The sequence below is a fragment of the Misgurnus anguillicaudatus genome, chromosome 2 (genome assembly GCF_027580225.2).
Source record: "Misgurnus anguillicaudatus chromosome 2, ASM2758022v2, whole genome shotgun sequence".
NCBI lineage: Eukaryota > Metazoa > Chordata > Actinopteri > Cypriniformes > Cobitidae > Misgurnus > Misgurnus anguillicaudatus.
Window position 1 is genome coordinate 33,930,400 of NC_073338.2, and position 23,141 is coordinate 33,953,540.

A 23,141-nucleotide genomic window follows, 5' to 3' on the forward strand; every position below is an offset into this window, starting at 1 on the left:
GATGTCAGTAAAATGGGCTACACACCAGGGCCGTGCACAGACCTTTTGAGTGGCATGATGATGCTGAAACTGAAAAAGGACACCCCCTTCCAACCAAATAGCACATAATAATCACCTCAAAAGCTTTATATTTGTTCACTATTTTTGATAGTTTTATAAATAATATATAGATAATCAGGGTTTCAGTTTGCATAAAGTTCAGTAAAAATATGTTTAAAGAAAAATATTTTTTAGCTATTCTGTATTGTAAATTCTCTAATTTTTTATTATTTGGTTAACATGTTTATGCATGTCACTGAGAAGAGGGATCAAAGTAGGAGATTAGACTATAGCCATACTATAGCATATCCAAGCTGGCAAAAACTGTGCAGAGGTTGTTTTCTCTCATGCACTACACTTTACTTAAAATAAGACAACAATGAAATATATAAAACATTGTAAAGGGTACAGTTGCAGTTTAATTGTCCCTGAGCTCTTCCCTTCACTATATAGGCTATACTTATATTAATAAGATGAATACACACATTGCAGGCGCACGCACGCACGCACGCACACACACACACACACACACACACACACACACACACACACACACACACACACACACATAATTGCATTGTTTACTGAACTATTTGTTCAACTTTTTTATTAAAACCAACCATTTATGGTGTTGTTGCTATGGCAACCTAGGGCAATGGCGTCATTTACCGTTAAAATTAATTTATATCAGCCAAATAATCACCCGTGGCCATTTTAACTGAACATCTGGCCGTGGCTAAAGAAGGTACCGTAGGCTACCTGATACTCTAGCTCTAATAACTTTTAAGACACTTATTCAGATCTCATGCATATGGGTGCTTTAACCGAATGGTATTCATTTACAAAACGTGACTCTAGCTGACTGACTTCCTATTATTTGCTGTTCTCAGATATGCTTTAGTTCTGGTATGCGCTGATTACAGTATTACTTCACAGCGGTGTTTAATTATTTTCTCTGCGCTGATCTGATTTTACAAAATGGACCATTGAAACATGAAGCAAAGGCAAACCATCAATACCATTTTTCGGAACTTGTTTGTGTTATCTTTTGTATGAAAATATAGCATTTAAAGAAGTAAAACCTTTACGTGACCAAGCTGCAGGTGCAGTTTTGTTGTAACTGAAGCCCCTTGAATGTGTGTGTGCGTGTGTCATTTGCTGTTGGGGTTTATGCACAACGCGTTAAAAAAACTATTGAATATTTGAGTGCTTTCATGTGGGGCTTCCAAAAAATGTGTGTTGCATCCAGGTAGGGCTAGTAGTAGACTGATAGTTTGTGCAATTTAGAAAAAGAAGAAAAAAATACGCGGATGCCGAGTTGTTTTGCATGTTTTGTTTCCGACAAAGTGAAACAAGAATGGTTTCAATGGGATAGTTAAAACTGAAGCAGGTGCTAAGCATCTATGGGAAAGCTGGACGATCCGCCTTTACTCGTTTCCAAAACTGTACTGTGTGGATAATTTCCATAGATATACAGTGTGTAACAGCACTTCCGTGTAAACGAGAGACCAAGCATTCTCAGATAGCGTCAAAGAAGTCAATAGTCATATCATAACACGTTTTTCTAGAGTTAGTTTTCTTGCTGTTGGATGCGATCTCTATTATCAGAAGTTTGTTGGTCGTTTGTAAGCAGCAAACTCCACAGAGGAGAAAGACTTACAGGAGCACATGAATAAACAGCTCTGTATTGTGTGAGTAACAAATAATAACCTCTTTCTTTCTTTCTTTCTTCTTTCTTTCTTTCTTTCTTTCTTTCTTTCTTGTAAAGGTATACTAAAAATTAAACAAATTAAATTAATACAATTAAACTTAATTTTTCTGATAGCAGAATTCCACACAAGACCTTGGTTACTTGGAGACACTGGTCTGGTCAACATATCAATGCCAAGTGCATAATGTATATAGCCACTGAGTTAAGACTTAAGAACTAATCTAGTTTTAATGTCTAGTTTTTAAAGTCCAGAAAAAAAATGATTACTTGTAGGATTAGTCTAAGCAATTTAAACCATTAGAATCTAGTCACTGAGTTGTTGCATATACATTATTATACAACATTTATTATTTATGAAATCACAGCATGCAGTAATCAAGAAATTCGTAACATAAATAAAATAACAGTACTGGTAATTATAATAACAGTAGTAATTTTAAATAGGGGATTAGTATTGGTATTGTGCACTCTAAAAATGTTGGTTGTTTCAACGCATGGCTGGGTAAAATGTGAACAATCCCAACAGTTTTAAATTGACCTTGAAAATGTCCACTTTATGTCTAGAAAAAAACCCAACATTTTTGTAGTGTAATAGTGGACCTAGGTATTTAGTTAGTAGTAATGATAGATTATGATTATATTTTTTGTTTCAATCATGTATTATTTTTCATAAATGATTTGCTGAGTCGGTTGTTAGTCTTTGTGTATACTAAGTAATAGCTGAGTGTTATATTTGTTTTTTGTTAATACTAAAGTTGGGTGTATAAAGCAGTAGGCAACAATGTCTGAGAAAATATTTTGTAGGGAGCCTTGCAACTAGGTCAAATGACTGGATGTTAACTCTCTGGCACTTCTGGCATCTTATCTTATCTTATCTTAAAATGATCATGCATACATTAAGAGGCCATTGATGGCATGCAACCCAGTATCACAAAATTACGTACCTATAGTCACGTAATTTTGTGAGTGTTTTTCTGCCTTTTTGCGTGAACATGTCACGTATTTCTGTTTACGTGTCACTGCCACGTATGAGTTACTTAACTGTTTTGTTACCATTATCGCTTCAGTTTAGGGTTAGATAAGCATAAAATGACATCTTTACCCAAACCCAACTCTAACCCTAATGCCAGGCGACAATAGTTTAAAAATCATAAAATATAAAACATAAATCATGAAAAAAGGTTGAAACCAATACTTAAAGTGACATCCTAACGCAAACACAAAATCTAACCCTAAACCAAAGTGTCAATGTAGGATTATAGGACAAAACAGTTAAGTAAAATTCAGAATTTTTAAAATACTACTATTGTGTATTTCCTTATTTCCTATTTGGAAAAATTAGGACATTCCATTACTGAAACAAAATGGCAAAAAAAATGAAAGAATGACACCAGCCTAACTTGTTTGTCTGGTTTACTTGTTTGCAGGAAGTACTAATTTGTAGCCTTCCACCATGTCAGCCAACAGTGGTGAGTGTGCCAAGCCCTTATCATCAGCAACCTGATCCTGATAGCACTGTGGTATTTACTGCTGTTGTACAATCTCACAGAGGAACCTATATTAAGGATTCACAGCAAAAAAGGAGACAATTATTGTTACTTTTATTTATTTACCATTATTTTAACAGCAAGTCTTATTGATTTTAGAATCTCTTTTACAAGAGAGACCTTGCCAGGGTAGCAGGCAGCCATAGAAATTAGCCATCCACCATTATACCAATAAGACATTTAAGTAGTTGTATGCAATTGGCCCCTAAGACATTTAAGTAGTTTTTACAAACATACCTTATCAAAAACAACAGTGGTGTGCATCTTGAGACAAAACAATGGCACCGATATACACTCACCTAAAGGATTATTCGGAACACCTGTTCAATTTCTCATTAACGCAATGGTGTAATGGTGTGGGGGATATTTCTTGGCACAATTTAGGCCCCTTAGTGCCAAGTTTGCATCGTTTAAATTCCACGGCCTACCCGAGCATTGTTTCTGACCATGTCCATCGCTTTATGACCACCATGTACCCATCCTCTGATGGCTACTTCCAGCAGGATAATGCACCATGTCACAAAGCTCGAATCATTTCAAATTGGTTTCTTGAACATGACAATGAGTTCACTATACTAAAATGGCCCCCACAGTCACCAGATCTCAACCCAATAGAGCATCTTAGGATGTGGTGGAACGGGAGCTTCGTGCCCTGGATGTGCATCCCATAAATCTCCATCAACTGCAAGATGCTATACTATCAATATGGGCTAACATTTCTAAAGAATGCTTTTAGCACCTTGTTGAATCAATGCCGTGTAGAATTAAAGGTTCAGTGTGTAATTTTTAGAAGGATCTTTTGACAGAAATGCAAAATAATATACAAAACTATATTATCAGTGGTGTATAAAGACCTTTCATAATGAACCGTTATGTGTTTATTACCTTAGAACGAGACCTTTTTATCTACATACACCGAGGGTCCCCTTACATGGAAGTCGCCATTTTGTGCCGCCATTTTTCTACAGAAGCCCTTAAAGGACAATTTGTTTTACTAAGTTGTCTCTGACGATTACATGTTTGTCTGGTGGCGACTACCGTAGCTTCTCTGTGTGTTTCAAAAGCGGTGGACTAAGCCGTTGGTTGCAATTCGCAACCTCACCACTAGATGCTGCTAAAATTTACACACTGCACCTTTAAGGCAGTTTTGAAGGCGAAAGAGGGTCAAACACAGTATCAGTATGGTGTTCCTAATACACCTTTAGGTGAGTGTATGTTAGGAAATGTCAGTGCAAGGTATTTTCAAAGGATAGGATAAGACCTGTCTGGGATATAATGGGGTAGTTTCTCGGACAGGGATTAGCTTAAGCCAGAACTAGGCCTTAGTTTAATTAGGAAATATAACTAGTTTTAACAAACATGCCTTACTAAAAACATTACTTGTGTGCATTTTGAGGCAAAACAAAGGGCATTGATGTATTATAAGATATGTCAGTGTTTCAAGTTGTTTTCTGTTTGGACAGCTCTTACATTTATTTTAGTCTAGGACTAATCCCTGTCCAGGAAACCGCCTCAATAAAACTAAGGCCTAGTCCTGCATTAATCTAAACCCTTTCTGGGAAACTGCCCCATAATGTGTGCTAAAAACACTTCCACATGAGTAAAGAGATGTTCTTGGTTGAGATTAAAACATTAAGATTTTTACATTTTTGTTATTTTGATACTTTTCCGTTGACCTCCAACCACCGAAGTACATCCTGCCCCTATACATGGGCAGCCATCAGCCATGCCAGGACAAGGTAAGAGTAGCTTTACAGAAAGGTATTTTTTTATGAAATTGAATGTTGTACCATACTTGTAACGTACTACTTAAATTGTTTACCTATAAAGTAATAAAACATTTATTATTATTTCACACCAAACCAAACCTGCTATGTTATGTGGGTCTGCTGAAAAGCATGCTCTTTTTTACAACACTCTCATGCACATTTAAATGTGGTACTCATTCACTTTATTGTATTTAAAAACATAGGCCAAACACCTCTTATTAGAAAATACAATATTATACAAGTTTTGAAGAATATGGGGATTTGTAAAAATAAAGACCGAATTTCAGTAACTGGGTGAATCTTTATTATGAATCTCATATTTATTATATTTATTTTGTGTCCTGCTCAAGGTCCTATGCCCAATCAGATTCAAATGATGCCAGTTCCACCAAGACCCGCTGGCTGCCCTCCAGGACTTGAGTACCTGACGCAGGTAGAGCTTTTTACTTGTTCTTGCTGCTATAGACACTGAAGGATATCTGCTGATATCTTCTCGAACGTTGACTAAGTATGTGTTGAGCAATTAGCAATAAATGTTCTTATAAAAAGGATTGATGAACTGGATAATTTAAAATAGGATGAAATAACAGTTGGTAAGAAATATACTGTTTAATTTACTACCATAGTATTCTTCAAATTTTAAAATATAAATTTTTCCTCTTTTTATAATGTAGATTGATCAGCTTCTTGTTCATCAGAAAGTTGAGCTAGCTGAAGGTAATGCTGTAATGTCTATAATTGATTATTTTACTGATATTAACTGAATACTAAACAATAATCAGGATTCCCGCACATTCATGGACATCAAATAAAGTAAAATATAAGCTGTATTTGTATAATTATCATCATTTCTAAAATAAAATCAACAACATTGCGTAGATCAGGGGTCTCCAACCTTTTTGTGAGCAAGCATCTCACAGGCTCTGCGTGGGCACCACGTTGGAGACCCCTGGCGTAGATATTTCTGATGTGAGATTTATGTATCCTCAAATTAGTTACAAACATCAGTTTATTAATTAATACTATGATTTAAAGGTCACCTCATATAGCAATTTTTCAAGATGTACTAGTAGGTTTTCCCCATAGACTGTAAAAAAATATGGACGTGTCCGTGACGTCACCCATTGGTTTGTGAAGATCGTTTTTGAAGCTTAAAGTAGGCGTTGCCTTCCGTCGCCATCTTGGCCGCGCGTCACCGTGGAAAAACGAAAATGGGTAAAGAAGCGGGACATGAGTGAAGCTGAGGTGGTTGGTTGCTGTAACCACGCCCGCCTAGCTCGACTCTAGTGACAGCAGTGGCCGTTCACCCCTCACTCAAGTGGCCACGCCCTTAATTATGCAGACATTTAAGGCTTAATATAATTTAAACGAAATGAGTTACCAAAAAATTCACCCTCTCACAGTTGTCATGAAGGGCAAAATTAGCTATACAGACCAAAAACACTTTTTGTACCAGGCTGTAAACATATTATTTTCTACTTTAAAGTTGGGCATTTTTAACATGGTGGTCTATGGGAATTGACTCCCTTTTGGAGCCAGCCTCAAGCGGCCAGTCGATGAATTGCAGTGTAAGTCACTTCCGTATTGGCTTCATCAGAGAGATCGGAAGGTTGCACCTCGGTTTTCCCAAAAATGTGTCTGTGACGTTTCAGGTCCAAATACGGTATAGATCATTTGTTATTCCATGATGAAAAGTCACGTTTTTTAGATGCGCAGGAAAGGAAAAAGTGTTTGTGTGTGTGTGTCTCTTTAAATGCAAATGAGCTGCTATTCCCCTTCCCACTTTTTGTTATCTATACAAAAAAAAAAAAAAAATGTGATGCTGCGTCCGAAACCGCCTACTTCCATACTATATAGCACGAGAAAAGCAGTAGGCGAGGCAAGTAGTATGTCCGAATACATAGTATTTGAAAAACAGTACCCGGATGACCTACTACTTCCGGTTAGATTTTGCAGTGTACATACGATGGACACTTCACTACCCCATGATGCCCGGGAGACGAGTTATCCAATGAAGTAGAGCCATGCGGCTGTTTTCGCGCTGGAATGACTTGACGTGATGACGACGTATGTCACGTGATGTAGCAACATGGCGGATGTAGTACGTCCAAATCTCATTCATACTACCAGGATTCATACTATACAGTACCTACTGTTTTAACAGCAAGTAAATACTTCATCTCATTCAGCACTCAGACGTTTTTACACCATATATTATAGTATTGAAACACTTTATATCCAAATGTCAAAAAACTTACTAAAATCAATGAACATCACTAATAAAGCATCATTCTTACAGATCATTAACTAAAAAAAGTTGGTTTAGGGTTTAGTTACTCTTTAAGAATTTTTTTTGCAAAACCTGCTTTGTATTGACCCTCGTGGTGTAAAATTATTCATGCAAACATAAACAAATTTAGGTTTGGGGTTTGTGTTCCCTTTAAAGATAAAACTATCCACTGCGTCTCCAGCAACTTAGATGTTTGGAGTAAATGAAGAGTTTCAAGCCCAGAGTATAGTCTGTTTTTTACGTTTACGCGAACATAATGCAATACATCTCCTGTGCTACATACTACATTCTTCTGGGCACATGCGCTGTACACGTACAATGTATACAGTGTTTGAAAAATCTATGGTGAAAATTGTGTCTGTGTGCGGACCCTTGCGTAAAAACGGGACTTCAGCCTTCATGTTGACTTTTTTATGCCTTACATCCAACAACAAAACACCTAATTTGTTTACGGGAAATTCTGGCCGCTCACTACAGATACTCTGGCCATGGAAACAATGGTGGGCAAGTGTACAACACGCTGGGGATAGGAACTATGCAAATACAGCAGTCAGTCAGCGGTTGTGGGTAGAGCCTGCTTAACGCCAACAGCTTGTCTCATTAGATTGTTGAGGTTTTACGAGGATTAAAGGATGGTTGTATACACACAGATATTGCAAACAACATATCAAAGTGAATTTCTCATATTAGGTGACCTTTAAGATTGGTTAAATTTTCAGGGAACGGATGTAACAGTGGTATTAATTTAATTTACACCAAGAAAGTCCACCCGACTGGGGCAGGAGGCCTTTCACAGTCCAAAATCAAATCACAAATAAACAAACATGATCATAAAAATTCTTCCATCAAAAAGTGTGGGAATCCTAAATATTCAGTAAATTTAGTACACACTTTTTTTTTAAACATGTTCACATTTTTTCAATGACTTATTTGCAGCAATACTGGGCTGGGAGACAAATAATAAGTACATTGTGAAGAACAGTATGGGTCAGCAGGTGTTTTATGTGGCGGAGGAGAACGACTGCTGTAACAGGCAGTGCTGTGGACCGCTGCGCTCATTTGTCCTCCATATTCAGGATAACACTGGGCAGGAAGTCATGACACTTACACGCCCTTTGAGGTGCGGTAGCTGCTGTTGCCCCTGTTGCCTGCAAGAGGTAATAAATATTTCTGTTTATGAAGTCTAATCACTTGCTTTAACCATCCACAGGCCTCAAAGCCTTTTGCTGAACTCAAAGTAAGGCTGAAGCAGTGGCGGCTGGTGATTTATTTTTTCGAAAGCTCACGATTTGAAGTTCGTCACAACATGTATGTAGCTTGTCATGTGTGTGGTTCGTCATTTCAAAGTGTGTTTTCTGCGCTTTGAGAGATGGTGTGTGCATCGCGTGTCATGCCAAAGTAAGTGCCTGCTGCCTTGAACTTGTTAGGAGACGCTCGCGTGTGCCAGATATTCACACAATCTCATGCGTAATCCGAGTTTACTGTTAGGGGGTGTCTTGCGTGTATTTAGGGAATGCGAGTGTCTCTTTTATCATAAACGGTTTTGACGCGTCTCCAGCGGGCACTTGTTTTGGCAGAGCACGTGGTGCACACAGGATCGCTCCACACGCATGACACATGTTTTGGAAAAGGGAACCACACACGTGACAATCCGAACACTTATTATGAATTAGCGCATCCTCGGAAGTGCAGTCATGAGCCGCCACTGGGCTAAAGATAGGTTAAACCTATTTGCTGGTAGATAAAAGGTTTGAATCACTGAAGACTATATTATGAAATATTACACTGTAAAAAAGGAACTCTGTAGAAATTACAGTATTACTGGGTATTACTGGCAACTAGCTGCCAGTTACTTACTGTAGATTTTACATTTATGTTATTGACTGGCAACAGTTTGTTCAAAGTGAAATGGACATGAAACATTTTCAGTATTTGGTTTCTACAGTAAATTACCGGCAACCAGCTGCATAAATACAGCAATTTTTTTACAGTGTAGCATTGTGCCATTGAGAAAAACACAGTTACTTGCCGTGTCATGTATGCATGTCAAACTATTAAATGAATTTCAAGTATAATACACTCAAAAATGTTATTTTAACCCAAAATGCTGGGTTGTTTTAACCCATTGTTGGGTCAAATAAAAAAAAATTCTGGGTTAATTTAACCCAACGACTGGGTTTAAACCTAAGCTGGGTTTTTATAGTGTAAATTAATAACAGCTCCACTTTATTTTGTCAATGTCTAAGTTGCTGTGTTTTGTGTCTACTTCTCAGCTTGAAATCCAGTCTCCGCCAGGCAACCCGATTGGATATGTGATCCAGAACTGGCATCCTTTCATTCCTAAGTTTACCATACAGAATGAGAAGCGAGAAGCAGTTCTGAAGATAGTGGGACCGTGTTGCTCCTGCAAATGTTGCTCTGATGTGAACTTTGAGGTATTAACAATAAAGAACGTTGACATAAATTGTATGCCATAATAATATTTAGATCGATTTTAATGTAAACATATTTAACAAAGAAATATTTGTACATTTCAGCTGTTTCAAACGAAAAATTCCATTACATCATAAACCATTACATCATGTAGTCTGTTCACAATACATACGTTTACCACTTTAGAGCCTATTTGCATGATCATTAACTAGTGTATTTGTTTTAACAGGTGCTGTCCATGGATGAGTCAGCACAGGTGGGCCGAATCTCCAAACAGTGGACGGGTCTGCTGAAAGAAGCTTTCACTGATGCAGACAATTTTGGAATCAACTTTCCTTTGGATTTGGACGTGAAGATCAAAGCTGCTCTTTTTGGAGCATGTTTTCTCATAGTAAGCAAAAACCCGCCATTGCTATCATATGCCATCATATTTCTGGTTAGACCAGTTTATAGCTCATGTATGTCTCTTGTGTTTAAGTAAAGATCTGTATCTTTTATTTCAGGACTTCATGTTCTTTGAACATAGTGAATAACTCATACATTACTGCATTTAATGTAAGTATTAATGGGTATTTTGGAGTAAAGAAACATGTATTTAATAAGTAGGTTTTAATTGTCTTTACATTGAGCTTTGTCGTCACATATAATTAAAATGTCTCAGTAATAGACATGTAAAATGTGTACAGTGTATAATAGTAACTATTTTCTTCCAAATGTTGTATCATTGCAGGTTTCTTTCATTTTGCACATTCAGATGTTATCCACTGATCAAAATAAAAAAAATCATGCACTTATTATGTTGTTTTTTGTATTTTTATTTGTAGACTGACGTTAATATTATATGATGTACGGTACTCTTATGATACTACCACTAGGGGACAGCAGTTACTTTTATAAAAATGTTGGCAGTTCTTAAACATAACCTAATCTGGAAACATTAACAAACAAGCTATACTTGCTTTTTGATTTTACTTATGTCTTTTAATTATTATCAACATAATTAATTCTATAAATGTTTATATCTCTGCGTATATAAAATACTTTTGCCAACACCGTCTGATGTATCTCAATGTTTTAGAAAATTATTGCTTGAAATATTTGAAATCCCTTAACATGAAAAGAAATAAAGGAAATTGTGATATTATTCTAATTATAATAAATTATATCAGCAGTCTTTTCTAGCACCTAGCATCTTGTAGAATGCACTTGCATTGCACTTGAATAATGATTAAAAATGTATTTGAAAGTATATTAGGTATCACCAACTCAATTTGTTGTAAAACTTTATAGCATATTTGAGATGATCTGTACAATTTTTAAATGTAATTTATTTATTTTCAGCCAAGTGCATCATGCACATGTAAGCCAACTGCATATTTGAGGGAAAATTCCTCTTTCCCTGCTGAAAACTGGGAGGAACACCAGTTTCAGGGCAGCTGGATGTATTTAGTTTGATCAATAATGGAGAACTCATCTGTTGATGGAGGTGCTGAGAGACCTAGACAGCCTCTAATGAAAGAGCTTGACTGATGTTGAGGTCTGATGTGTCTGTGACAGCAGCCAAAGGCCTCAACTCAGCTCCACCCACGTGCACACGTGCAGGCTCTCACACACTCACACACACACACACACACACACACACACACACACACACACACACACACACACACACACACACACACACACACACACACACACACACTGTAACATATAGCCACACTCACTTCACTGCTCATCATGATGAATAGGCTTAAGACACTTGTCTCTGACCGCTACACGCTGCAAGCTTCTACTCCCATGAAACTGGCTTATTAATAAAGCATTAAGTTGGTGCATTAGTTCAATATGCTGTTTCTCATCATTTCATATCCCAGTTGCAATTATAAATTAATTGGGGCTTCAGGTTGCTTCAGGGATTTCTATAGCGTAGGCCCTGTAGTTATCATTTTTTCGTAGTCACCAAAATGTAAGCTGTAGCATTTTTATTTATTTCATTGAAAGTTGCTTAGCCTGCAAATACAGTTAAGCCACCAAAACTACACTGAAAAAAAAAGATTCATTGAATTTACTAAATTTTTTTAAGGTAAGTGGTTGCAATCAATTTATTTCAGCTATTTAAACAAAAAAAGATTAGTAAAGTAAAATATAAAACTTTTGTTTAAATGTAGCTTAAATAAATTGATTGCAACCACTTACCTTAAAAAAATTGAGTAAATTCAATGAATCATTTTTTTCAGTGTAGATATCCTGCGATTATTATGCATAATGCAGCTAATGACATTCTGACAAAGCTGATTGGCTGATGGCACTACAGGAGCATTTGGCAAAAAAATGTGATTTTAAAAGCATTATCTTTTTATAAATCTGTCATTTTATGTTCCTTGCAACAATGCTTTGTCAGAATATACAGTAAAAAGTCACAAAATGATCGAAGTAGCTATTGTCTTATTTCCCCGTCGTGACATATACATTCGAGTAAAATGGCTTTTGAAATGAAAAAAAGGTTGGGCAGAACTTGAATTCGTCCATTGAGAATTGATTGGATTGTGGGAAGTTGGGTCTTTAAAAATAACGAAGCTCACAGATAAGTCATTTGTAAATCCTACGACAGTTCGTTTTCAACTTCAATTTCATTGTGACTTTAAAGGGGTCATAGCGTGACTGACTTGTTTCATGTTTAAGTGCTATAATTGGGTCCCCGGTGCTTTTATCAACCTAGAAAATTTGTAAAAGAACAACTGAGTAACTTTGTTTTGGTAAGCCATTCTCTGCAAGTATGTGAAAAATGAAATCGTTCAGATTACGCCTGTTTTGTGAGGTAGGTAGCAAGGTGAATTACAATAATACCACCCCCTAATCTGCACTATCCAACCATGGCACTGCCATTTAGTGCATAGAGAAAGAGATAGAGAGCAGCACAATTGAGTTTCAATTGCAACAAACCGCCATCGTTGTGATCAGTGTTTGCATTTCATCCACTCATTTGCATTTTAAAGGACACACCCAAAAATTGGCAATTTTAACATGCTATAATAAATTATCTATGGAGTGTTTTGAGCTAAAACTTTACACATGCACTCTGGGGACACCAAATACTTATTTTACATCTTAAAAAATATAACCCCTTTAAGTAAAGTATGTACTTTCAATCGAGAAGACTTCTAAGTCGCCATGAGCTCCACAGGAGCCTGGTGTGTGCTATTCATCATTTAAAAGAATATAAAAGGCAGTCAATGGAGAAACAGGCCTTTGACTGTTAAAGGGACCGACTGCCAAAGGTAAGCTGTAAAGCAATGGTGCTTGACTTTTGCACTAAAATAGGACAAATCCAACTATTTGGTTAAGTAAACCTAAATGGGGTTTAAACAACCAGGCATTTGTTGCTAAACAGCATTAGTTTTTTATTCAAGTTTTATTGCGTTTTGGAAGGTAAATGGGTAACAAAAGTTCAACATCACAATGATAATAATAATACAGGGTTACAGATTTCTAGAGGCACAGTTTTGTAACATTAACAAAAGTACAATACAAGACATATCATCAAGTGTTAATCTATTAATTAAAGTTGTTACTGTAATGTCCAGAAGTCTTCCCAAGGAGACAACCCATCCTATTTGACACCATTTACTTTATTAAGCATAGATTACAATCTATCCTAGTCTATCCCATACAATAGTTTTAGATGTTTGTCCATTCCCATTAATACGACCAAAAGATGCGTTCACTAAGCAGGTGAAACTTATTTATATTATGGTATTAAAATTGTATATGTTGGGGTAATGATTGTATTTTTTATTGTGTTTGAATGAGATCTGACTGCATTTTGATCACAGAGTTCTTCCTATAAAGTGATTATATGGCTTCAGTTTGCAAGGTTTGCAAGGCGAATTGTTCGTAATACTTTTATACTGTTTTTTTTTTTTTGTCAATTTATGCAATAAATACATATGTGACTGTACTTTTACTGGCGTGTTGTGTTTTATATGGTTGAGAAGTGGTTGGGTTTAGGGTAAGGATGGGGTTAGATGCTCCAAAATTTCTTTAAAACCATAAATGTTTATGAAACTGTTTCTACATTCACAAAACCATAAAACTAAATGCGTCTAATATGACATAGAAGGCAAAAACCTTAAATGTAACCACAGGTTGTATAAGCTACTGGCCGTAAGACGGCACTAATCTCTTCTGAGGGCCGCAAATTGAAAATATGTGTTCGGAGTGAAATGTGTGTGGCTTGTCAAGTCAAAATATGTTTAATGCATTATGTCAAAATACGTGCCTGCTGCACACACGTCGAAAGGGTTTATGATAAAAGAGATGCTCACGTTCACAAAATACTCACAAGACACTCACTCAACACTAACCTCTGATTACACAAGTATCTGGCAAATGTGAGCGTCTCTTTTTTCATAAACCTCCATGAAGGCACGTATTTTGAAATGACGCGTGATGCACATGGTTCACATGACGCACCGAACACATATTTTGACATTACGAGCCATAAACATGACAAGCTAAATACATATTTTGACGAGCTTTGCATCGTGTGACCTCGATAAATAAGTCACCGGCTGCCACTGGTGCTTGCACAAACAAACTATGAGGTCATTCTTTTTGGAGGACACTGTCTTCAAGTCTCTCAGATTAATCCTGCTAGACATTAAAATACATACCATTATAACATAAAGTACACCCTTAATTGAAACTTGTCCCCTAATAAACCCAGCATTAGGTAATATATAACCCAATAGTTGGGTTTGTCGCAGTGGTTTGTCCATTTTAGTCCCAACAATGGGTTAAACAAACAGCATTTTGAGTGGTAATGAAATTACAATATTCTTTCACTATTTCTTCCTTTTTTTCTCTGTTTGTATTTATTTTTGATCTTAAATCTCATTTAATTATTTGTTAATCAAGTTGTTCTGGATAAACACATTATTTAAATGCATATGTAAATTTAATGTCATAATGAATTATTAATAATAAAACATGCTCACAGAAGATGTGAGGCTTTCTCTAAAAACACCAATATGCATCTACCTGGTAGTCTAGCATCTGTCGAGTTTCAAACATGGGATGATAAGAGGAGACAATTGGCAAATATGGTCAGATCAAGTTAAGTTTCAACAGTTTTTAATGGCCACATCAGAGGCAACACTAACAGCTCATGCATCAGCCTTATTTTCCCTGCGGTCTTACATCTGATGATTTCAGCTCTGCTTAGCTTCAGTGGATTGCCAGTAGAGAGTTGTAGGGTGATAGATAATTGCCGGCAGCTATAAAATATAATGTCTGCGGTCAATGAGTAAAGAATTTAGGATAATATACCAAGAAAATCTCCATGCTGTCTTTTGACTTCCCAGTTTTGTTGTATGAATTATGCACATACACAAAATGTTTTAGAAATGTTCTTAAAAATGCAGAAGCTTTTAAAAATAAACAAAAGTATTTACTAAACTAATATATGTGATATTATTCAGCACAAAATAAAAGATTTAAGGTTTGAATGCTCTACGGATTCTGGTACTCAGGGAAGTAGACAAGATAATAAATGAGCATTCAAAATTCGTGTTGAGCAGGTGTTTTTTCTGTTCCCAAGGAACAAAGAACAGATTCATAAAGAGGGGACAAGCATAAAATGACAATTTTATTAGTTCGTTTCAAAGGCTTGTGACAAACTCTTGTTATTTTGCTTCATGCCATAAAAGCTGATGTAGCGCACAAGACAAAAACAAATGATCATCTTAAAGAACACGCACTCACAGAGGTGAACTTTCCATCAGACGATGTTCAGCAGCAGACATATCGGTGAGACTGACGTAAAAGCCTTCAAGGACGTGAGTGTACAGAATATAGAGGCAAAGAGTGGGCCGCACAGGACATGCTTCTGTTTTGAAAGCAATTATTTTTAGAGCAAATCGGATGTTTGTGTCTTTGTGGTTTGGCATAGTAACGAAGGAAAATGCGTATCTCTCTCTCTCTCTCTCTCCCTGACAGAGGTGGCATTTAACAGCTTTTGCATCTGAGCTCCTCATCTATATAATGTCTTAATTTACCTGAATTCACCATTATATCCCACTTCTCTAAAACTTTAACACAGAAATCTTGAAGAGCCCAGATGAAGTCTTGGATTTATACATTTTGTTTAAGAATTTAAGTTGTGCTTGCCCAAACTTACACCTACAATGCCAGGCCAGTGTTATGCGATTACAAAATAAATACTCAGGTCTCTCAATTTAAAGGAATAGTCTACTCATTTTCAACATTAAACTATGTTATTACCTTAACTAAGAATTGTTGATACATCCCTCTATCATCTGTGTGCGTGCACGTAAGCGCTGGAGCGCACTGCGACATTTCGATAGCATTTAGCTTAGCCCCATTCATTCAATGGTACCAATCAGAGATAAAGTTAGAAGTGACCAAACACATCAACGTTTTTCCTATTTAAGAAAATAAAACGTATCGCTTTTCTAAGCGGATTTAAAAGAGGAACTATATTTTATGGCGTAATAGCACTTTTGGGAGTACTTCGACTCGCCTGAAAATGGGAGAGGGAGGGTGTTACTGCGCCGAGTGTTTGGTCTGCGCGTTGATGTGTTTGGTCACTTCTAACTTTATCTCTGATTGGTACCATTGAATGAATGGGGCTAAGCTAAATGCTATCGAAGTGTTGCAGCGCGCTCCAGCGCTTACGTGCACACACACAGATGATAGAGGGATGTATCAACAATTCTTAGTTAAGGTAATAACATAGTTTAATATTGAAAATGAGTAGACTATTCCTTTAAGTGTCTTATCTAAATCTAACAAATGTCCCCCTGATGAATGAATACTATTATAACCATTTTCTGCTCCTTCCTTTACTAAATGGTTTATTTGTCATTGAAATGTCATTAAGTGATAATACTCTGTCATATAGTTTTATAACAGCATGCAAGACATCTCAAACAATGTCATCTTTGCATTAATATGACATAATTGAACGAATGACACTTAATGACAGTTGTCATAAATGTGCATAAAATCTCCTTCATGTTCATGATTATGAAGGTGGCATGTCTTATGCACACCCCTTCAGGTAAAGTGCTACCTAATAAGTAAATACAGAATCTCTCTCTCTCTCTCTCTCTCTCTCTCTCCCCCGTTCAGCTTTAAACACCCATCAACCAGAAACTCTTGGGTTTTACTTTTGCTCTATATAAACTGGTCTCCAAAGCCGTCCACGTAACCAGACAAAGAGTGAAATTGGAGAAAGTTGCTTGCCGTTCATTTATTAATCGCCCTGCGCTAATACAAAGCAGCCAGTCCTCCGTTCGCTGCCCGTTGTAGACATGCCTACGGCATGGATCTGAGCCATATCAAATATGTATAAAAATTCAAAAGTAAGACCTGCTCTGACAGTCTACATCTGTCATCTCATCTCCACCAACCAAACACCCACACACAGCTGTCTGTCAAAACAGTTCAGCATGTCAGCAGTTCTGTGGAGCAGTATGAACTCACAATCCATAACAGCATGCCGAGCAAGGAATGACCAAAATTAAGAAGGATGTGCGAATTTATTTTGCCACCTGTCAAACAGAAAGCATGTGGGTTTTCTGGAGGTTTAAGAAATGCTCGGGGCAAGAGAATGCCTATATGTAAATAGGAAAAATTTCTTATTTGCCGCTTGAAGTTGCATTTATGAAACTGAATGCATGTAATGGATGTATGAGCATCCAGCATCTGTTAAAAAGTTTTTACAAAAAAGGTTTGGCAAAGAGTTCACCAATGATTAAAAGGGAAAGACAATAGCTGTATTTTCATGTTGGGCCTAAAGCATGTGTGCTATTAGTGTCAGGTTTTTCGTTTAAAGGGGTTAAGCAATAATGACATTCTTCATACATTCTTTAAACTTGCTTGTCCTTTGCAGGCCAACAGCATTCCAGCATTTTTGGGCCAGGGGCAGGATACACCATCTATTACAGGTAATTCAATCACAAGCAAATACACTCACAGGCAATTTCAGTCATTTTAATTTACCTGTAATCTGCATGAGAAGCAAATTACCCAGAAAAAGGGCACACAGACACAGGAAGAACATGCAGAACATGTGAAGCAACAGTGCCAAACAGTGAGCTAAAATGTATAACATGTGGAACTAAAAAAATTAATACTAAAGATATACTTTGTATTGTTTGTTTCCCTCATTTGCAAGCATAGAAGAGAGTTAGGTGGGAAGGGTTTTTTGGCTGACTAAATAAAAGTAAAGATGCAGAGTAAACAAAGAACAAAAGAAAGTGGACAAAAGCAAATAAATAAATATTAGGGATGAATTTATGTACAAAAAATGGTTCAGACTAATAAATCATGTCCAGAGCCATAAATCACAAAGTTATAAATTCTTGTGTGGTGTATGTGAAATAATGGTTTGTTCAGTTTATTGCTGATGAGTCTGGTGCTAATGAAAACCTTCTCAATTTTTCAGCTCTATAAAGCTGGTAACACAGCTCTTCTTGTTAACAATCCAATATTCCCTAAAGGTCTCTGAAGGACATACAGACTGATTGACTGACAGACTGACTGACTTAATCTATCAGTGTCATCTTTTTATGTTGGCCAGACACAAATTCATATTTTCTTTTTCTGTGGTATCAGGAATACCTATATCAGGTATAACATTTTCAGGAGGACTTGTGTTTTGCAAGGAGTCGTCAAGCTTTGCAATATCTATGCTTAGAATTGCTTGGCCTGTTTGATCCCTATGAGTACCAGAATCCAACATGGAAAACATGAAAGCCACAGACACTATGTTTGAAGTGTAAATATTATTAATGATCTACTGGTAATGTGAATTTGGATAAATCTGTGCTGGAATAAAGGTTTCATTCTCTAAGTCTATATTAATTAATAAACTTCAATGGAAATCATTGTTTGCCTTCTCACATTTTCTAAATCTGCAAAATTATTTAGTCCTAACAGGGGACCAGGGGCCCTGATTTATAAAGCATGCATACGCACAGATTTGATCGTAAAGCGTGTGTACGCAAAAATCCAAAGTCCATATTTATAGAAACTGTCTTTGGCGTGGAAAAGTGCTTAGCGCAGGGTCTGAGCAGATGTACGCACTTTTGCTTGTCTGATTGCTGCAGGTTTTTGGAAATATAAGCTATTCTTGCTGCTCGAAATTGGGTTCAAACATTGACAAGCGTTTTTTTATGACATTAATTAGGCATCGTTTAAAGGCGGAGGTCTGAAACTGTTCAACTGCGCACAAGTTCAAGATCATGTGCGATTTATAAATTTCACATCTAAAAGAAAGGGGTATGCACGTTTTCTGCGCGTAAGTTCGGTTTATGAATCACACATACTATTTTTAATAAATAATTGTAAGATCAAATGTAGGACGATTTCTAAGCAGCATTTTATAAATGAGGCCCCAGAACCCAAGATTTTGCCCGAGATTTACACCTCATTACCAGAAAAACACAATTAAAGGACAAGTTCGGTATTTTACACTTAACTCTTTCACCGCCAGCGTTTTTAAAAAAAGTTGCCAGCCAGCGCCAGCGTTTTTCATGATTTTCACTAAAGTTTAATGCTATCCAGAAAATGTTCTTCTTAAAACATATAAACATACAATATACCAAATGAAAGAACAGACCCTCTGCTTTCAAACAAAAAAAAAACGTTTCATCATACCTTCAGTGGTTCATTTGTAATCAGCTTTTGAATATGGGTAGGTTTCTGCAAAAACACCACATTTTGAGCAAAAAGCTGAGATAATTCCATTTTTGTGACGGACTTTTCATAGAGATCCTATTCAGAGCGATCTTTAAAACAGACACGGACATGCAGCCGCTTGCCATAGGGCAATACTTCCGGTTTTAAAAAGTTGCGGAAGGGCGCCACCCGGTGGATAATAGTGGCATTGCGGAAAGACGGAAAATCTCGTAATTGGCGGGGAAGCGTTTTCTGTTAATTGACGAGATATCTCGTCAATGGCGGTGAAAGAGTTAAAGCCCTATTTTCAGATTGTTTATGATGAAATAGAACGGTTTTGACTGAAATTTCGACATATGCTGCTGCCCCGAGAATTTTCGGGTGTTTGTTGTTTCACCTCCCACCTCCACAATGGCTGCGCAGGTGCACTGCAACAATCCCTCCCAAAATGCACCAAACCTTCGCCCACAAAGACACGAAACTCACAGAGCGGCCAGGGGTGTTCACTGACATGCTCACACAAAAATCGCACCAAAAGATGCCTTCCAACAGGTGTTTTAGCATTCGTTGTAAACTTGTGGACCTATTTTTTTCAAACGCCTCACACCTGTATATTCTTCCGTTGAGAGCTTGAATAATAAACAGCCCAGTTGGTGGCGATAATCCGCCTTTGCCAATTGCAAGAATACAAACAATGTTCCCGGCGTGGAGTAATACCGTACCTCACAGCACATCTAATACAAGTCAATGGAGTTGGCAAAAACTACAATAAAACCTGTTTGAATGAGTCTTTTGCAGCGATTTCTGTGTGAGCATATCAGTGAACACCCCTGACCACCCGGTGAGTTTCATGTCTTTGTAAATGAAAGTTTAATGCATTTTAAGAAGGATTGTTCCTGTGCACCTATAAACCCATTATAAAGGTGGGAGGTGATACAAGAAACACCCAAAAATTCTCAGGCCAGCATCATATGTCCAAATTTCAGTCAAAACCCTTCTATTTCATCATAAACAATCTGAAAACAGGGCTTTAAGTGTAAAATACCGAACTTGTCCTTTAAAGCCTATACGGTCAACTTGACTTCCTACGCAAGGAGTGTCTCCATCATTTTAATTTTGCACACAGAATTGTAAAAGAACGAAAAAGATTTAAATACATAAATAAATATGTAAATATTGAAATACTATAAAATAAATGTAATATGAACACCTAAATAAATTAATAAATAAAACAGAAAAAATAAAACAAACAAAAAATAATAAACTTACAAATAAATACAGAATATAATCATTAAAGTAAAAATTCTATAAACAAACAAAATGTTCAAATTGTTTTATCAAATAATCTTTTCTTTATTTATGTTCCTATTATTATGTTTTTTAAATTATTGCAAGTATGGTCCTCCATACAGATGCCATTACCATATAGGTTACTTTAGGTTGTGAACCCAAAGCATTCATTTCAAAACTTACTTTTAAATTTCTGTGCACTTTTCTTCAAGATCTTTCGTGAGATTTATAAGTCAGAAAACTGGTGTCAAGCAACTTGTCAACACAACACCTCACGTCCATGCCTAAAGTTTATGTAGCAAGACAATGCATATTTTACACATTTTTAGTCTTAGACATATGGTTCTCTTGTGAAATGGCAAGTTGAGGAAATAATTAGCAGTACAGGAAGTGTTAAAGAGAATTTACACAGAAGGTACCTTTTATAAAGCTGTGACACTCGTGGACACATGCTCAGACTGGGGCTGTAAGAATGCATAAGTGGTGAACGAATAGATAATCTGTCCTGCTGCATTAAAAGCACATGTTGTCACAGATGACCTTTACTATATGCAGAAAGACTTCAACAACATAGCTCTGTGTAGATCTGTATCATGCAGCATCATAAAAATAAAATATTAAACAATAAAAAACATACTGTAAATTATTTGCCTCCAAGTCTTTTTATGTACTCAAGGGCATCATTCATTAATTCTCTGTTAAACTATTCTATTCGCCTTTTATGAATGAATGCAGTGAATTTTCACAGCCAGGGGAACTGAATAATAATAGGCATGTAGTATTTAATATATAATACAGACTGATGTAAAATTCATGGTGAAGCTACTAAGATTTCAGACAGTAAGGTGAGTGTGCCTGCGACAAGATCTTTGTCAGACTGGACCTTTAGGACCTATATCACTTTACACGAGGAAAAATTTGTAAAAACATTATGTGCATTTTAAAGATGAATGGCTCTGTTATATATGCATAATTCAAATCCATACCATGAAGTATACTGCTTTATACCAAGCCTTTCTGAATTTGAGATGATAATTAAAACATTGTGCATGCAGGCGTGGGTACTGTTGTGGGTACTGTTGCCAGGTTAAACTATTATTTGATCCCCACAAATTAGGTGATACCTGATCTATTCATTTATACACAGAATCATCTGTCCTTTCTGCATACTAAAGTTGATATCAAATATCCCTCACACACAGAAACATACAAACAGCTTTCATTTTGTGAGGGATTAACCATTTTGAACCGGGTATATATGGCACAGCCTGTATGAAAGTCAATGAGGGTGAAATAGCTGAAAAATTGGAATAGAAACAGTGTGTTGAAATCAGTCAGGAATTACAATGGACAGCATGCCTTCCAAAGCATCAATAGCTTATAGAATGCTGTTTATATGCAAATGAACCATAAAGCCCACAACAGCAGAACCGTACAGTCACTGGGTCCTTTCACAAAAAGCAACAGGGCAAACTAAAGTCATGGGAGATCTGAACACATCTGTATTAAAGGGACATTCCACCTTCCTTGAAAATATGCTCATTCTCCAGCTCCCCTAGATGTAAACATTTGTTTCTTACTGTTTTGGAACCAATTCAGTTGATCTCCGGGTCTGGCGTTAGCACTTTCCGCATAGCTTAGCACAATCCACTGAATCCGATCAGACCACTAGCATCGCGCCAAAAATAACCCAAGAGTTTCAATATTGTTCTCATTCAAAACTTGACTCGTCTGTAGCCCCATCGTATACCAAGACAGACAGAAAATCCAAATCTGCGACCCTCTAGGCAGATATGGTTAGGAACTATACTCTCAAACTGGCGTAATAATGAAGGACCCCGCCGATGCAACACGGCCGCAGCAGGCGTAGTGATATTACGCACTGCACGAAAATAGTCCCCTTGGTTACTTTCAATGGCAGAGGACTATTTTCGGCCAGTCGCAACATCACTATTGCTGCGTCCGAAATCGCCCACCACCACACCACATAGCATGCAAAAAGCAATACTTTGCCTACTATATAGTATGGAAGTAGGCGGTTTCGAACGCAGCGTATGCCTGTTGCAGCCACGTTACAGCAGCAAAGTCCTTGATTATTACGCCAGAATGAGAGTATAGTTCCTAACCATATCTGCCTAGAAAATCGCACTTTTAATTTTCAGTCGGTCTTAGTACACGATGCAACCACACAAGAGCCAAGTTTTAAAAAGTAGAAATATAGAAACTCTTTGTATATATTTTAGCCGCAATGATAATGGTCTAATCAGATTCAATGGATTATGCTAAGCTATGCTAAAAGTGCTAGCGCCAGACCCGGAGATCAGCTGAATGGATTCCAAAACTGTAAAAATCAATTG

General features: G+C 36.9%; 1 protein-coding gene across 2 annotated transcripts; it reads left to right on the forward strand.

Annotated features, from left to right (window-relative positions):
• The first annotated feature begins 873 nt into the window (after positions 1–873).
• On the forward strand, positions 874–11,369 carry LOC129442617 (phospholipid scramblase 1). 2 transcript variants are annotated; one of them, XM_055202817.2, is made up of 10 exons: positions 874–1,730; positions 3,178–3,219; positions 4,989–5,036; positions 5,417–5,499; positions 5,741–5,783; positions 8,293–8,513; positions 9,630–9,791; positions 10,019–10,180; positions 10,293–10,344; positions 11,131–11,369. In XM_055202817.2, the coding sequence occupies exons 2-9, from the start codon at positions 3,204–3,206 to the stop codon at positions 10,320–10,322; spliced, it is 765 nt and encodes a 254-aa protein (XP_055058792.1). In that variant the 5' UTR covers positions 874–1,730; positions 3,178–3,203; the 3' UTR covers positions 10,323–10,344; positions 11,131–11,369. The 2 variants fall into 2 exon arrangements, with proteins under 2 accessions (XP_055058792.1, XP_073710164.1); XM_073854063.1 differs by lacking the exon at positions 11,131–11,369 and adding an exon at positions 10,520–10,745.
• The last annotated feature ends 11,772 nt before the right edge of the window (positions 11,370–23,141 follow it).

Coding starts and splice junctions, on each gene's coding strand:
- LOC129442617 (XM_055202817.2), top strand. Junction 5,037..5,416: donor ATCAGCCATGCCAGGACAAG/GTAAGAGTAGCT, acceptor GTCCTGCTCAAG/GTCCTATGCCCAATCAGATT. Junction 5,500..5,740: donor GACTTGAGTACCTGACGCAG/GTAGAGCTTTTT, acceptor TTTATAATGTAG/ATTGATCAGCTTCTTGTTCA.